This window comes from Budorcas taxicolor, chromosome 5 (genome assembly GCF_023091745.1).
Source record: "Budorcas taxicolor isolate Tak-1 chromosome 5, Takin1.1, whole genome shotgun sequence".
NCBI lineage: Eukaryota > Metazoa > Chordata > Mammalia > Artiodactyla > Bovidae > Budorcas > Budorcas taxicolor.
This window is the reverse complement of record NC_068914.1, coordinates 77,155,032-77,170,747: the sequence shown is the minus strand read 5'-3', so window position 1 is coordinate 77,170,747 and position 15,716 is coordinate 77,155,032. Positions and strand designations below refer to the sequence as shown.

Here is a 15,716-nt window from a genome sequence, read left to right as displayed (position 1 = left end):
GTGGTTTAGTCGCTAAGTTGTGTCCAACTCTTGTGATCCCATTGACTGTAGCCCACCAGGCTCCTTTGTCCATGGGATTTTTTAGGCAAGAATACTGGAGTGGGCTGCCATTTCCTTCTCCAGGGAGTATCTCCCCGACCTGGGGACTGAACCCATGTCTCCTCCATTGCAGGCAGATTCTTTACCACTTAGCTACCAGGGAAGCATTTGACACCTCTATATGGTATCAAATACTTAGTGGCCATCTGACTGACAGATGGACAGAAATGTACCATCTGTGAACAGGATGCATTGTGTAGACCAACCCTGTCCAACAGAACTTCCTGCAAAGAGGGAAATGGTCTGTCCATTCCCATAGGCCTGAGGCTACTGGGCACTAAGAATATGGTGAGTGCAGCTGAAGAGCTAAATGTTTGCTTTTATTTAATTTTAATGAATTTTAATTTAAATAGTCGCATGTAGTTACCTTATTGAACAACACAGATGTGGACCCAAGGCCTGGAATATGAAAACTAAAAATCACTTTCTCCTAACTGGATGCATTCTTCTCTGTTTACCTGGAAAAGTTGATTGTAACACAAAGCCTTGGAGATTTTGTGTTCCTCCGGATCGTCTATAAAAATGCTAAATAAGAGCCTCCTAACGGTTTCTGGGGACTCGTCTTCACATTTTTTCCTGCCAGAGATGTACCCTGGGATGGTATTTCTCTAAACTCATTCACTTTTCTTAACAAAACAGCCCTCAAGCCCCATCCCCAATTCTTCTACTCCCATCCCATCCCCCACTGACACATTTGATTTGAAATCAAATTTTTCAGATGCTCCTGAAAAATTAAATCACATCCAGAAGTTCTCCGACCAGTTTATCCTAAATAAATACATTGGTTATGTTTTCCCGCGTGTTTCCCCTGAGATGACCATTCTGTGTCTGTGCCAGCTTTTTGTGCGTGTGTGTTTAGCAAAGCTGCCCTTTATTATGTGTGCTGTGCTAAGTCTCTTCAGTCATGTCTGGCTCTTGTGACCCCATGGACCATAGCCCATCAGGCTTCTCTGTCCCTGGGATTCCCCAGGCAAGAATATTGGAGTAGGTTACCATTCCCTCCTCCAGGGGAATCTTCCTGGCCCAGGGATCAAACCAGTGACTCTGAGGCCTCCTGCTTTGGCTGGGGCGGGGGGGGGCTCTTTACCACTAGCATCACTTGTGAAGCCCCATCCTTTATCATAAACCCCACCTTTTTTTGGAAATGGAGGGGGTCTTTTGAAGTCCTGTATATTCACAAGAGTCATTTGCACTTTGCCAAGTCATGTCAAAGAGTCGGACACGATTGAGCGACTGAACTGAACTGAACTGAAGTCATGTCAAATACAGGCACAGTTTAGTCAACAGGCGCCTGGTTTCTATTCTGGAGGTTTTAGGGGCCCCACAGAAATGGACACAAGACATGCTGCTGAATGCTTCCTGAGAGCAGAGCCCTGTTGGGTCCAGCACCTCCAATTTCTCTTTCCCAAAGTCTGCTTGAGGAATGGGAGCCTCCCTTACACCCCTTTTCGTAGAGAGCTGGCATGACTAGCTGTCATTTGTCAGCCCCTTCGGCTCAGCAGGAATCAGTGTAGCGTAGCAGGTAATTAACGGTTTCTGGAGCTAGCTGCCAAGGTTCAAACCCCATCTCTCACTTACCACCAGTGCCGCTTTGGGCAAGTTATCCGCTCTGTTAAATGAGTATAGTAGTTGTCCATTTCCCCAAAGGGTCCTTAAAAGGATAAAGCAAGCTGGTTTGCATAAAGCATTTATTTACAGCAGTACTTGACATAAAGTAAGTGCTATGTAAGTATCCGCCATCTTTATTACCATATGGGAAGTATTCATCGGTTTTATTTGACAAATTATTCGTAAATGTTTTTTCTCTTTGGAAATCACCAGGAACCATTCTTCAAAGCCCTCTTTGCTGTTTTATTTGCAGATTTAACCAGATCTGCTTGCTGTACGTTCCCAGCTTCCCTGTTGACCTCATTCAGATTCTCCTACTTCTTCCAGGCAGCCAGAGAAGGCTTTTCCTATCTCCCAGAATCTTGTTTATTTGGCATTTTTGGTGTATACTTTCCTGGCTTCCCTGGTGACTCAGAGGGTAAATAATTTGTCTGCAATGTAGGAGACGTGGGTTCAATCCCTGCGTCGGGAAGATCCCCTGGAGAAGGAAATGGCAAACCACTCCAGTATCGTCTGGAAAATCCCATGGACAGAGGAGGCTGGTGGGCTATAGTCCATGGGGTGGCAAAGAATCGGACATGACTGAGGGACTAACACTTCCTGGCTTTCCAATAATATACTTTAAAAGGTTGAGATTTATGACTGTCTGCCTTCACATTCTCTCATTCTGAAACAGAGAGATGACCACATTTTCTTTCAGTTGAGGAAGCCTCACTTTTCTCTCCCTTCCAGCTGCTAGACTGGACTTTGGGACTACATGGGGCTGTCAGGGGCGCCGAGGCTGAGGAACAGCATCCTCCGTGTGCCCTGCCGTGCTCCCTGGGGGAGGCAGGGCTGGGGAGCACTGGGGAGGTGAAGGCAGTACAAAGGCAAATTCGCTTTATTGATAAGGCAGAAGCATTAAACCAAGCTGAGGCAGAGACCCCACCCGACCAGGGCCACACTGGGGTGGGGTGCGAGTCACACTGAGATGCAGGCTGAGGAGTCCCTTTTCCTGGTTCTGAGGGCTCAGTGGGGTGACAGCCCAGGAAAGAGAGGCAGGGCTCTGGACTTGCTCCATCTAAAACCCAGGGCTTCCCCCAAGGGACAGGTCAGCCACCAGGGGAATGGGACGTGACGTCTGAGCTGTAGCGCAGTGTAGGAAAAACAGCACAGGACCCCATGGCCAACGTCCAGGTCCAGACCTGGGGCTGCTCCAAATTAGTTAAACGAGTTTGGGTGAGTCACACCTTCTCCACAGCATCAGTTTTCTCTAACAAGGGGGTTGAACTGGGTTAGCGATTTTCAAGCCTTTTCTACAATCGGATCCCAAGGGTCTCTCCTTAATTTGTAAAATAACAACAATAGTGTGCAGGACTTAGCCAGCATAAGTCCACACCTCCCATAAGCATCTCTTCATTAGCGGTGCCTACTATCAGCTTTATCAGGATGTGGTCCCAAAAGCGTCTGATTCTAAAGACAACTTCCATCCATCAGACGTCAGCTCTGGATACGGGAAGAACACCGACTTTGAAGTTTGGTGCCCCCACCTCACCTGCCTCACCGGCCCTTTCTGACATTAGTGGGTGGGGTGGGAACAAGGAGGAACCAGCCTCACCCAACTCCACCAGAAGCACTATCCCAGACCCGCTGCCCCCCACCCACACTTGAGATGCTGGAGCAGTGCTGGAAGCGGACCCAGGCGGCCAGGGTGGGCTGGGGCTGTTGGGATCTGGAAATTCGTCTCCCTCATCCCACCCTCCCATGGACAAAGGAGCCTGACGGGCTACAGTCCATGGGGTTGCAAAGAGTCGGACACTACTGAGCGACTGACACTTTCACACTTCAGCCCACCCTGCCAGGAAGGAAAGACGAGGCCCTACTGGTAAGTGGCTTCTCCAGACTGCTGGGGGCAGGGACAGTGGACTGATCTCTGAGTCATCACCCTTGGCCATCCACCCCAGGGAGAGGCCCGTCCAGCCCCACGGCCACTGAGCAAGGGCTCTGGAGCCTGTGGCCAGTCCTGTCTGGAGTGGGTTGTAGGGACCTGCAGGGTGTGAATGAGGACAGTGGCTGCAATCCTTTGAAGCCTGGGGGCCATTCAGTCCTGCCACGTGGACTGTGGGAGGGAGAAGAGCTCTTGCCTCCCCAGCCCCTTAGATCCCGGCTGAGGAGCTGTGGGCTCGGTGGCAGGATGGGTGGGGCCTCTGTCTACTACTCTTCTACCAGGCTGGGTTTTCCTGTCCCCTCATCGCCTGGGCCCTGCTCGCTTCCCTGCTTGGCCTCCAGCACTTGGGTTCTGGGCCAGTGGCCCCTACCATGGGGAGAAAGCCCATCCTACCAGAGCCACTCCCGGGGAGAATGTCACCACCATAGGATGAGGGTGGGCCCTACAGCGTTAGGCAAGCACCCTTTGGCCAGCAGAGTGTGAATGGGGGTGGGGATTGTGATCTCAGTCACCTTGGTTTTGGGGCTTCCTTGGCAGTGAGTGTCCTAGGAGGGCCAGGGTAAGAAGGCAGAGGAGGAGGGCCCAGGGGCAGACAGCACAGACCAGCAGCAGAATGAGGAGGGGGTTGTGAGTCAGTCTTTATCGTGGGTGGGTGGAGGAAGGGTGGTCCCAGCAGCTCTGGATGGGTGGGCTTGGAGTGCAGTGGAGGTACAGGTGTCTGTCCCTGAGGAATGGGTCTGTCTCTCCTGCCTGCCTGTTCCCTCGGCACCAGCCAGCAGCCACTTCTGGATGGCGGGGACATCCTCGGGCAAGGGCCCACCTTCAGCCTCTGCCCTCTGCCCCCACTCGAGTTCCTTTGTCAAATGAATGAAAAATCCTCATGACTGAGGCCTTGAGGGAAGTGGGGGTGGGTTGGGAGGGCAGCCTGTGGCCTGCAGGTGAGGGGGACCTGGCATTAGATGGGGCAGGAGAGAGGATGGGCCAGCCGGGGAGGAGAGGCGGGGGAGGAGGGGATGAACCCCAGCAGGTGTGGAAAGGGCTGCTGGGTAGCCGCCAGCCCCAGGCCTGGGTGCCCAGCCCTGGAGAGGCTGCCCTTCCCAGGCGCCAGTACAGGCCGCCAGAGTCAGGAGATCTCGTTGCCAAACACCTCGAACAGGAGGGGTGTGAGCTTCGTGCTGGACTCGGGCTGGAAGGAGAGGCAGCGGTACTGCTTGGAGTGCTCCTCGTTCAGGCTGCGCAGGTCCGCCAGCTTCTGGATCATCTTGGCATAGAGCAGGTGGCTGCCTGGGGGCGGGTGGCGGCAGCGGATGTAGGTCTGCAGCGTGTTGGACAGGCGGTCCTGGATGGCCTCGACCAGCGCGGCGTCCTGCACTCCGGGGCGGTCTGTGGGCAGAGAGGTGGGGGGCAGGGGGGAGCTCTGGGTCGGGTCCCTTCCTGCCCGGCCCCCACCCCTCAGCCGGAAGACAGACCCCCAGCCTCAGCATCTTCCTCCGTCCCTCCTGGACGGCTGCGAATCTGTGACGTCAGGCCTCCCCACCCCCTTGGCCACTTCCCACTGCCGTGAGGATCGAGTCTCAGCCCCACCCGGGTCCTCTGGTCCTGTCCCCACCTCATCTCTCTCCTGTCTCTATTGTCCATCGTTCATCAGGATCCGGATCCCAGCCTCCACATCTGTGTTCCGTTTACCAGGAACTCATCTCCTTTACTTTTGCCTGCCTCTTACTGATCCTTCAGGTAACAGCATAAAGGACTTTCCTCAAGGTCATTCCTGATGAGCCCTTACGTCCAGATGACATCAGGCTCCCATTTTCAGCTCTACCCTCTGTAGCATCATTTACTTTATTTTTAAAACTCTCATCACACAAGGAGTTGGTTGTTAAATTGCATGTATTTAATGTCTCCTCCTACACTTGATGGGAGGGATCTGTGTCCTGTTTGCTGCTGAGTCCCTGTGCCAGGCACAGTGCCTGGTGCTTGACAGAAGCCTGATAAATCAGTGTTGAGTCGATGAATGAATGAGTGAATGCTGGGCAGCGGGAGGGGTGCCCACGTCCTCTCCTTGGGCGCCTGCCCAGGAAAGCATCCCTTTATAGAGGCCACTGGCTTGTTCCCTGAACACCGTCTAGGTGGAGCCTCACCAGCCACCCAGCATCCTCCGGACTACAAGATCTCCTCCTCCTCGACCTCTCTCCCTCTTCCCACCCCAAACAGGCAGGAGAGCTTGAGGGTCACAACACTCTGCCTCCAGCATCTGTCAGCTAAACTATCAGGCCAGTAGAGCCACCTGTCAGGCCCCAGGGTTTTGTGCCCTGTTCCCAGGGGACCTCAAGTGTCAGCAGAGGTCAATCCAGTTCACACAAGAGCAGAGCCTGAGTCTGGTTCTTCAGAATCCCACCCATGAACCAGCAATGTTCTCACTAGCTCAAGGGCAGTGAGGAAACCTTCAACAAACCCAAACCACGCGGCCTGGGCAAACCCAGCAGAGTGGGTCTTTCCTGGCCGGACTCTCCTTTTGCTCACTTCTACCCCTGAACTTCTCTGCTGGCCCTCAGCGGGGCTCACCCTTCATGCCTGCCCCCCAGCCATGCTGCTAGGTACCTGGGGAGACAATGCAGATGGCCATGAGCAGGACATGTTCCTCTTCGTGCAAATTTAGCTTCTTCAGCCCCACCTGGAACTTGATGAGGGGCTCGATGAGCTCCAGGCTGTGTCCGGCTACAAGAGAGAACGGCCCGCTGCTGTGGGCATCTGCAGGGGCCATCCACCCCATTCCACCCACCCTCTGGCCTGACCCTTGCCCTTCTCTCCCAGTTGCTACCTCCCTCCCTCTGAAGTGCCTGGTGGGGCACATGACCCCAGGAGGGGTGGAGCTTAGGCAGGTGGAGGCAGAACCCAGCCGCACCTCTGGTCACGTCGCTGACTTGGTACTTGTAGTCTGGGCTGCCACAGGTCCAGGACATGTCGTCCAGGGTGAAGGACTGGTTGGAGCGCAGCATGATGACCTCAATGGCACTCGACTTCAGCAGCACGATCTGGTCGTCAGTGGTGAGGTCTCTGCCAGGGAGGGTAGAGGGGGAGGTCAGTTACTCATCAAGACCTTCAGGTCATGCCGATCAGAGCAATGCTTTGATAGGCACACCCTGCCAGGTGACCAGCATATGCTCTGGGTCCTCCACCGAGGAACTTGCAGCCTGGGTGGAAAGATCAAGACTGTTTCTTGAAGAAGAACAGCTCAAAGGTGTGACCAAATGCCAGCTGGTGTAGCTCAGCCACTAGGACAAGGGAAATCCAGCCTTTCCAGGGTCTCCCAAGTCTAAGCAGTCACAGCTCTTCTAGGGTCAGGAAGATGGAGCCTGAGGAGGCCCCCAGGGCTATGGCATGAGTATGTGTGTGCCAAGACGCTTCAGTCATGTCCGACTGTTTGGGACCTCATGGATTATAGCCTGCCAGGTTCCTCTGTCCATGGGATTCTCCAGGCAAGAATAGTGGAGCGGGTTGCAACTCCCTTCTCCAGGGGATCTTCCCGGCCCAGGGATCAAACCCATGACTCCTATGTCTCCTGCCCTGGCAGGTGGGTTCTTTACCACCAGCACCACCTGGCAAGCCATGGCATGAATATGGAGGTCTGCAAGAGCATGGCCAGGACCATCCTCAGTGGTTCCTAGTCTTTGGTCCTTCCAGTAGTGAAGTCAACTCTGTCTCCAGGACATCTCTGGACCCCACTCCTGCCAGACTGTTTTGATTCAGAGTTCCATCATCTTTTCCAGTAGCCTCTTATTAGAATCCTGGAGTCAAGTCTCTCATTTACCTTTCTCACTGTCGTTACAGGAAAGTGTCATTCCTGTGCTCAGAAATCCCCAGTGACCATCCAACACCCTAGGGTCAAAGCCCATACTCCATAACTTGGCTCCAACATGTCTTTCCAGCCCTGCTTCCCATCATGGACTCCACTAACCCTCCATTCTAACAACATAAAACTACTCCATGTTTGGATGCTAGGCATTCTCACACTGCCATGCCTTTGAACACAGGACAGCTCCAGCTTAGAGAATGCATCTTCTTCTCGTCCTGAGTCCAGTTAGGCCTCCCTTGGATCCCTCCACCCTCTAATTCTCTTCATTGAATTAGAGCCATTCCTTTAAGACCTGCTGCACATTGCTTGTACTCCTATTTTGCCTTTCCCCCTTCACTCCTGTCCTTTATTTTTATTTTTTTAATAATTATTTTAATTGGAGGCTAATTACTTTATAATATTGTAGTGGTTTTCGCCATATGGGCTTCAGTGATATGAATGAGCCACGGGTGTACATGTGTTCCCCATCCTGACCCTTCCTCCCACCTCCCTCCCCATCCCATCCCTCAGGGTCATCCCAGTGCACCAGCCCTGAGCACCCTGTCTCATGCATCGAACCTGGACTGGCGGTCTGTTTCATATATGATAATATACATGTTCCAACGCTATTCTCTCAAATCATCCGACCCTCGCCCTCTCCCACAGAGTCCAAAAGACTGTGCTATACATCTGTGTCTCTTTTGCTGTCTTGCATACAGGGTCATCATCACCATCCTTCTAAATTCCATATGTATGCCTTAGTACGCTGTATTGGTGTTTCCTTTCTGGCTTACTTTGCTCTGTATAATAGGCTCCAGTTACTCCTATCCTTTAGATGCTTGTCTCTGGCTCTTCATCATAAGCTGCTTGAAGGCCAGCTCCACACTCACACTGATCACTGAGCCCTGAGCCTGACGAGAGGGTCAATAACTCTGTGTTGATGAGTCAAGAGGCTCATGACTAGTTCCACTATTCTGAGTCACAAACTGAGCTTATCTGAACAAAGGCAAGGAAAGAATCAGGGCCCACAGATCAAACTGCTTCCACTTCTTCTTCCCTTTCTCTTTCTGATTGCATACTTCCTCTTGGATATCCTGTTGAGGGGCTGTCACCCCCTGTGGCTGCACTTTGGAATGTAGAAAGGTGGGAAACAGATGTTAATGGATAAGAGTCCTATGTCAACAAGTGATGGGTGAGGAGATGTGGAAAGGCTTGCATGATTAGATGGGCACCGAAGGGCCTGGGCTGAAGGCAGATCACAAAGCGTTAGGGTTGGAAGGCCCCTTCTAGAGACTGTGGTCCAGTTCCTTCCTCAGCATCTCTCACAGATGGCTCTCACACAACCACTGCAGGAATCCCCCGGGGCCAGGGAGCTCCCAACCTCTGGCCACGGTCATGAGGTGCTTGGCTCTTGGGCTAATAACGTCTTCTCCTGTTGAGCAATAACCCACAAGATGACACACTCATCCATGGCTTGTAGTTCTGTCCTCTCAAGGAAGACAGAACCTGAGTTCTGCATTAGCCATGGGCGTGGCGGTGGTTTAGTGGATAAGCTGTGTCCGATTCTTTGTGACGCCATGGACTGTAGCCTGCCAGGCTCCTCTGTCCATGGGATTTTCCAGGCAAGAATACTTGAGTGGGTTGCCATTTACTTCTCCAGGGGATCTTCCCCACCCAGAGATCAAACCTGGGTCTCCTGGATTGCAGGCAGTTTCTTTACTAACTGAGCCACCAGTGGAACCCAGTCCATGGGACATCCCTTTAACCATTTGAGGAAAGCCACCATGTCCCCCTCCCCTTGCCTCATCTCTGGAATAAACAACCCTGGTGCCACAGTGTCTGAATGTCTCACTATCCTTGGCACCCCTCAATCCACACTGAAAAAGTGAAAACTAACACCACCCTCATTTGGGTTTTAATTCATGATGCAAATAAAATATGTTCATTATTAAATCTTGGGAAAATACAGACAAAATATAAAGGCAAATAAAAATGGCTCATAAGCACAATGAACATTTTATTTTCTTCCTATCTGTTTTCCATGCAAATATCTCTTTTTCAAACGTGCACCAGGTCATAGTAATCCTGTGTCCCACTTTCTATGTCAGTTCATAGTATGTGGCATCACGTTACATCAATGTATTACAGGTTATTTAATCAGTCTCCCACCCATCTATGTCTGGGCACTTTGGTCACTTCTAAGTTTTGCTGTTTGGGGCTTCCCTGGTGGCTAGTGGTAAAGAATCCACCTGCCAATGCCCAGAGATGTGGGTTTGATCCCTGGGTTGGGAAGATCCCCTGGAGAAGGAAATGGCAACCTATTCCCATATTCTTGCCTGGGAAATCCCATGGACAGAGAAGCCTGGTGGGCTACAGCCCATGGGGTTGCAAAGAGTTGGACATGACTTAGCGGCTGAGCAACAGCAACAATGAGTTTTGCTGTTATAAGTAATTCCATGAGGGACATCTTTGTACGTAATGTTTTGTTCAATGGCCCACTCAGAATGGATGGCTGGAAGTGAACAAACATCCCATGGGTGCCTGGCTACAGAGATTTCAGCAGGACCACTGCCTACTGTGATCCAGACATACTACTTCTATGAAAGCAAATCTAGAACGACCTCGAATTACCACCCACAGCCTGGAAATACAGGGACTTTCTAAGTGCAGCTTGCAGCCAGAACTGGTAATGGTGGTGGGTGGGGGCAGCGGTGGAAGTAAAGGGGAAGTCAGGAAGAGACCTAGGTCCTCCTGGTTCCTGCATCAGCTCTGGCTCTGGGCTTCTCTCTGGACCTGACTAATATTTACAACCAGATCAGTTTTCACCCTTGCGGCCGCTTCTGGGCACCTGTGAGATGCTCTGGGCATGTGTTGCTTGTCTTTCTTGTCCCCACCAGGCGGTGTCCAGACCCTCCCTGCTTGTATTCCCTCAGCTGCGTTCACTGCAGCTGCACACATGTTTATCTCTTCCATCAGACACCAACCCTCTGGAGGCCAGTCATCTTTGATCTCTCATGGTATATGTAAGAAAGCTGAGTTCTGGACAGGAGGAGGGAAGCACTGTGACCCCAGGCCTTTGACCCAGGAAGGAGTCTCTAGGGATAAAAATACTGGTGAGGTTGAAGGCATGTAACCTTCAGGGGCTGACTGGGTCTGGTCGCTCATGCACACCTCTGGGCAGTGAAACCTGGGGTCCTTGGTTCTCAGATCTAAGACCACCCGTGGTCATTAAGTTGCTGCTCCTGATGCCACATTCCCCTGCGTTTCTCTTGCAGGGCTGAGGGAGGGAGATCTGTGGGGTGCAGACTAAGAGGCTGAGGAAGAAGAGGTGGGAGGCAGGAGCAGAGCCAAGGTCACACCGCAGGGCAGTTCCCATCCAGCCCTGCCCCACTTTGGCCCCACACCCGCCCTGGAGTCTCATCCTGTATTCTCACCTCCACTCATCCACACAGAAGTCTCATCCTGCCCTCCCCACACCTTCCACCCCTGCCTCCAGGCAGCAAGATCAAAGCTACCAGGGACGCAGCCACTGTTCTTTCAATTCTTGGAAGAACAGAACCTCTAACTGCAGAAACCGGCAGAACCAGAGAGCAGATGGGCTGGCCCCGTCTGGGTCCTGGGAGCCTGGGCTCTGGTCCAGGCCTGGTGCAGCATCTGCTCCATCCAGTCCCAGGGAACATCCACATCAGTGACCCTCCCAGAGCCCTTGCTAAGGCCTGCTCTAGTTTTGTTGGAAAACATTCCACTTTGCGACTTCTCAAGCCACGCTGAAGCCAGAAAAGTCAACTCAAGCATGTTTAGGACTGATTTAATCCATTTGGCCTCAATAGTTGGGTGGTTGCAGTACCTGTTCGTATACACCTCACTTCGGCCAGGACTGCAGGGCTAGACCAGGGAACTCTGGAGAATCAGACTTGAAAGGGAAGGTAAGGGGGAGATTTTAGCTCATCCTTGGGGAGAGGAGGGCTTCCCAGGTGGCGCTAGTGGTAAAAAATCTGCCTGCAATGCAGGAGATGCAAGTTTGATCACTGGGTTGGGAAGATCCCCTGGAGGAGGGTATGGCAACTCCAGTATTCTTGCCTGGAGAATCCCATGGACAGAGGAGCCTGGTGGGCTACAGTCTCTGGGGTCGCAAAGAGTTGGACATGACTTCCACTTGGGGAGAGGAATTGAGGGGCTAGTGATGCTATTTTGTATGAGGGTGTGTGGGGTAAGGGTAAGGGATGGGGGCCAAGAGAAAAACTGGGGCTCAGGTTACTTAGTGGAGGGGGTGCATTGGGGTAGTCTGGTTAAATGAGTCACATTCTTTTTAGGACGATTTTTGCAGGTGGAAAATCACCCAGCCACCACTGAAAATCACCAAACCTCAGCCTCTGGACAGGGCTCCGGGTGCTTTCTGGTCCACTGGGCAGGAAGGAGGAACCCTGTGCAGAGGAGGGCCGCTGCTCCTGGAATTCAGCCGGGAGCTGCCTGCTACAGTATATCCATCAACAACCTGAAGTGTTTGTTTTCTCTAGCTATTTACACAAAACAAGACTTTGGAACAAGTACAGTTTGCCAACAGTAACATGAAGGGAGGAGGAGGGAGTTGGAACTTGTACTGAGCAGAATGTGTCATCGGCTCCAAGGAAGGGCTCTGGAGGGTGAATCTCGGGCCTCACAGACAACACCGTTCGCCTGCCGGAGAGGCCTTTACTCCTTTTAATGTGACCGAGGTGCGCAATATGAATGAATGGTAAGAATGTCTCAACACCATTTGGTGTTTTCGCTCCTTTACGATTTTCATATCAATTCCAGGAAAGAGCATTGGCAAATACCTGGTATTTGAATTGGGGTGAGGCATAAAGTAACAGACAGCAAGTTGTCTCAGGATAGAAACAAACTGGGAAGTGCTGGGTTTGCTGCTGCTGCTGCTAAGTCGCTTCAGTCATGTCCGACTCTGTGCAACCCCATAGACGGCAGCCCACCAGGCTTCCCCGTCCCTGGGATTCTCCAGGCAAGAACACTGGAGTGGGTTGCCATTGCCTTCTCCGAGTGCTGGGTTTAGCTGCACAAATTACTAACATTTAGCTGGTAGCGTGGTAGCGTGGCAATTTTGACAGCAGCTGATGGCTTCCCTACACAGCGGAGATTTCCCAAACAATAAAAGCACCCTCTGTTAGCTTCCATCCAGAGCTGGCCAGCATACAGTCATTTTCCATCTCCCAATGTTCTAGCCCTGAATCTGAGCATTAGTGTTGAGGAAGCATGCTGCCCCTTTCTGGTATGACTTCGACTATTGCCATTAGTTGAAATGATGAGAATGCTGCTTGATATTCATTAATCTACTTCATGTCTCAATCACATTGCCTGTGTATTTGATGACAATGTCCCAAATGAGCTTTTAGAAAGACGGAGGCTACAAACGTTCATAAATATAGATTCGACTGCTCCCCAGCATATCTGCTAAGTGTCAACTTTTACACACTTTCAAGAATATTTAATGCTGCATGACCATTCAAATGAGGAGGGCATGGCAACTCACTGCAGTATTCTTGCCTGGATAATCCCATGGACAGAGGAGCCTGGCAGGCTATAGTCCACAGGGTCGCACAGAGTCAGACACGACTGAAGCGACTGAGCACACACAAGCATTTAAATATAAGTATAATATACCATTATTATCGAAGCAATAGAGCATTTAAATGTGTATAAATGAATCCATAAGGGAGGGTCTCTCCCTCAGTTGAGGGCTTCCTGGGTGGCTCAGAAGTAAGAACCTGCCTGCTAATGCAGGAGACGAAAGAGATGCAGGTTCTATCCCTGGGTCAGGAAGATCCCCTGGAGGAGGAAATGGCAACCCACTCCAGCATTCTTGCCTGGAGAATCCCAAGGATAGAGGAGCCTGGAGAATCCCATGGGCAGAGGAGCCTGGCAGGCTCCAGTACATAGGGTCTCAAAGAGTCGGACACAACTGAGTGACTAAGCATGCCCTGCTGCTGCTGCTGCTGCCAAGTCGCGTCAGTCATGTCCGACTCTGTGCGACCCCAGAGACGGCAGCCCACCAGGCTCCCGAGTCCCCGGGATTCTCCAGGCAAGAACACTGGAGTGGGTTGCCATTTCCTTCTTCAATGCATGAAATTGAAAAGTGAAAGTGAAGTCACTCAGTCATGTCTGACTCTTCGCGACCCCATGGACTGTAGCCCACCAGGCTCCTCCGCCCATGCGATTTTCCAGGTGAGAGAAGCATGCACTACTTTAGTAGACCTCCTTATACTTACCTACTTTGGCAAAAAATATCTCAGTACTATTAGGAAACTGCCTTGGATAATATATAAATTGAGTGAAAGATGCCCAGGTTATAGATGCAAGCCCTCCCCTCTAGGATTTCTAAATTACTTCACAAACTCAGCCCTTTCTCCACTCTATCTCTTCATCCTGATTTCAGAATTGGGAGTGAAGGATTAATGTAGGTTTAATTTAAAAGGTTAACATGAGGGACTTCCCTGGTGGTCCAGCGGCTAAGACTCCATGCACACTCCCTATGCAGGGGGCCCGGGCTTGATCGATACGTCGCAACTAAGAGTCTGAATGCCTCGATGAAGCTCAAAGATCCTGCGTGCCACAGCTAAGACCCAGCTCAGCCAAATAAATAAATTAAATATTTTTAAAACAAAAAGATAATATGAGAATTAGATTCAAGGCAGCTGGAGTGGACACAGCAGCAAACTCAGAGTTGTCAACCCAGTTCTGACACACTGGCTGCAACACTGGAATTCCCAGTGCTGAGCTTCACCGGGCAGTGTCTGTTCTATCACACAGACACTGTGAAGGATGCGTGGCTTTCCATTGCTGGCCTGCCCCATAATGCTGGAGAGGCTGCCCTTCTTAAATACAGATTCCTGGACCTCGCCTAGAGATTCTGATTTAGGAGGTCTGGGATAGGACCTGAAGATGTATTTTGGGAAGCAGTAGGTTGAGAATTTCCAAGACTTCTTTGGGCTCAGGACAGGATTCTGACTTTGTCTCCTGGGTGCCCCAGAAGCTCCTTACCTGAACCCTGGGATCATCTTGGCAAAGCCGATGACCTTTTGGATGCTGTAACTGACCAGGTCAGCCAGGTGGGGCAGCATGGAGAGCTGGGACAGGTCCAGGGTCACAGAAGGGTCATCGGAGTCTTCTTCACTATGATGCTGGTTGGAGAAGCTGGTTGGCTCCGTTGTGTCTGGGGAAGGAAGAGGGAAGAAAAGGAATTACTTGAGCCAGCCTTCCTCCTGTGAGGCCCTCCTGTTCTCTGGCAGCAGTGCCAGTTGGGAATTCAGCAAGACTGCCTCTCTCCAGAGTCACTTCCACCCAGGCGTCCCCCTGGGGTTCCCCGCGTCTTTCTTCAGCAGAGTAAAGACGCAGGAAAATCAAAGAGCAGAGACATTCTGAGATATGAGACTTCTTTAAGAGTGATTTTGCATGTCATTCCTAATGATCTCGAGTCAAAGATGAACTTGGAACCAATAAACTTGTGGAAAACAGTGTTCAGCCTCACTAGTGATCAAAGAACAGCCAAGAAGAACATCCACTTTTCACCTCTAAACTAGAAGCAAATATGTTTAAAGGTTGACACCAGTATTTGTGAAGATGCAGGAGATTAGGCAATCCTTGAGCAGTGCTGGGGTGCTAAAGGAGGCACACAGTTGTGCAGCTAATCTAGAACGCAATTTGACCATGAGGGTCAAAAGCCTACAGTCACGTACACTCTGACCAGTAATCCTATGTCCATGAATTCAGCATAAGGAAAAGTTCAGAATGAGTGCAAATATTTAGCCACAAGCATGCGGTTATCTTCATCGAGAGCTGGGGGGAAAATCTAGCTATCCAATGATGGGGGTTTAGATGTGTTATTGTACATTATACCCCAGAATACTATGCAGCTTCAAAAATGATATTCTAGGTATATACTGAATGGCATGAAAATATGATATAATACAGGTGCTAGTGGTAAATGCAGGTACTCTGCCTAGGTACCCTGCCTGCCAGTGCAGGAGACATAGAGAGATGTGGGTTCAGTCCCTGGATCAGGAAGATCTCCTGGAGGAGGGCATGACAATCCACTCCAGTATTCTTGCCTGGAGAATCCCATGGACAAAGGAGCCTGGTGGGCTACAGTCCATGGGGTTGCAAAGAGTCGGACACGACTGAGCATGCACACACACACATACCAAACATACCACGGGGGTAGGTGAGCACCTCAGATTAATCAACCTGTAAGGGGAAATC

General features: G+C 51.1%; 1 protein-coding gene across 1 annotated transcript in view; it reads right to left on the bottom strand.

Annotated features, from left to right (window-relative positions):
• Window positions 1-4,584: 4,584 nt before the first annotated feature.
• The window catches only part of VDR (vitamin D receptor), a 63,975-nt gene continuing 52,843 nt past the window's right edge, over window positions 4,585-15,716 (bottom strand). Inside the window, exons 7-10 of the mRNA XM_052640919.1 lie at window positions 14,499-14,670; window positions 6,537-6,688; window positions 6,233-6,349; window positions 4,585-5,017 (exon numbers count right to left, since the gene is read on the bottom strand). Of these exons, the coding sequence (XP_052496879.1) occupies window positions 4,758-5,017; window positions 6,233-6,349; window positions 6,537-6,688; window positions 14,499-14,670 (701 nt within the window). The 3' untranslated portion in view covers window positions 4,585-4,757. The remainder of the gene's footprint in view (window positions 5,018-6,232; window positions 6,350-6,536; window positions 6,689-14,498; window positions 14,671-15,716) is intronic.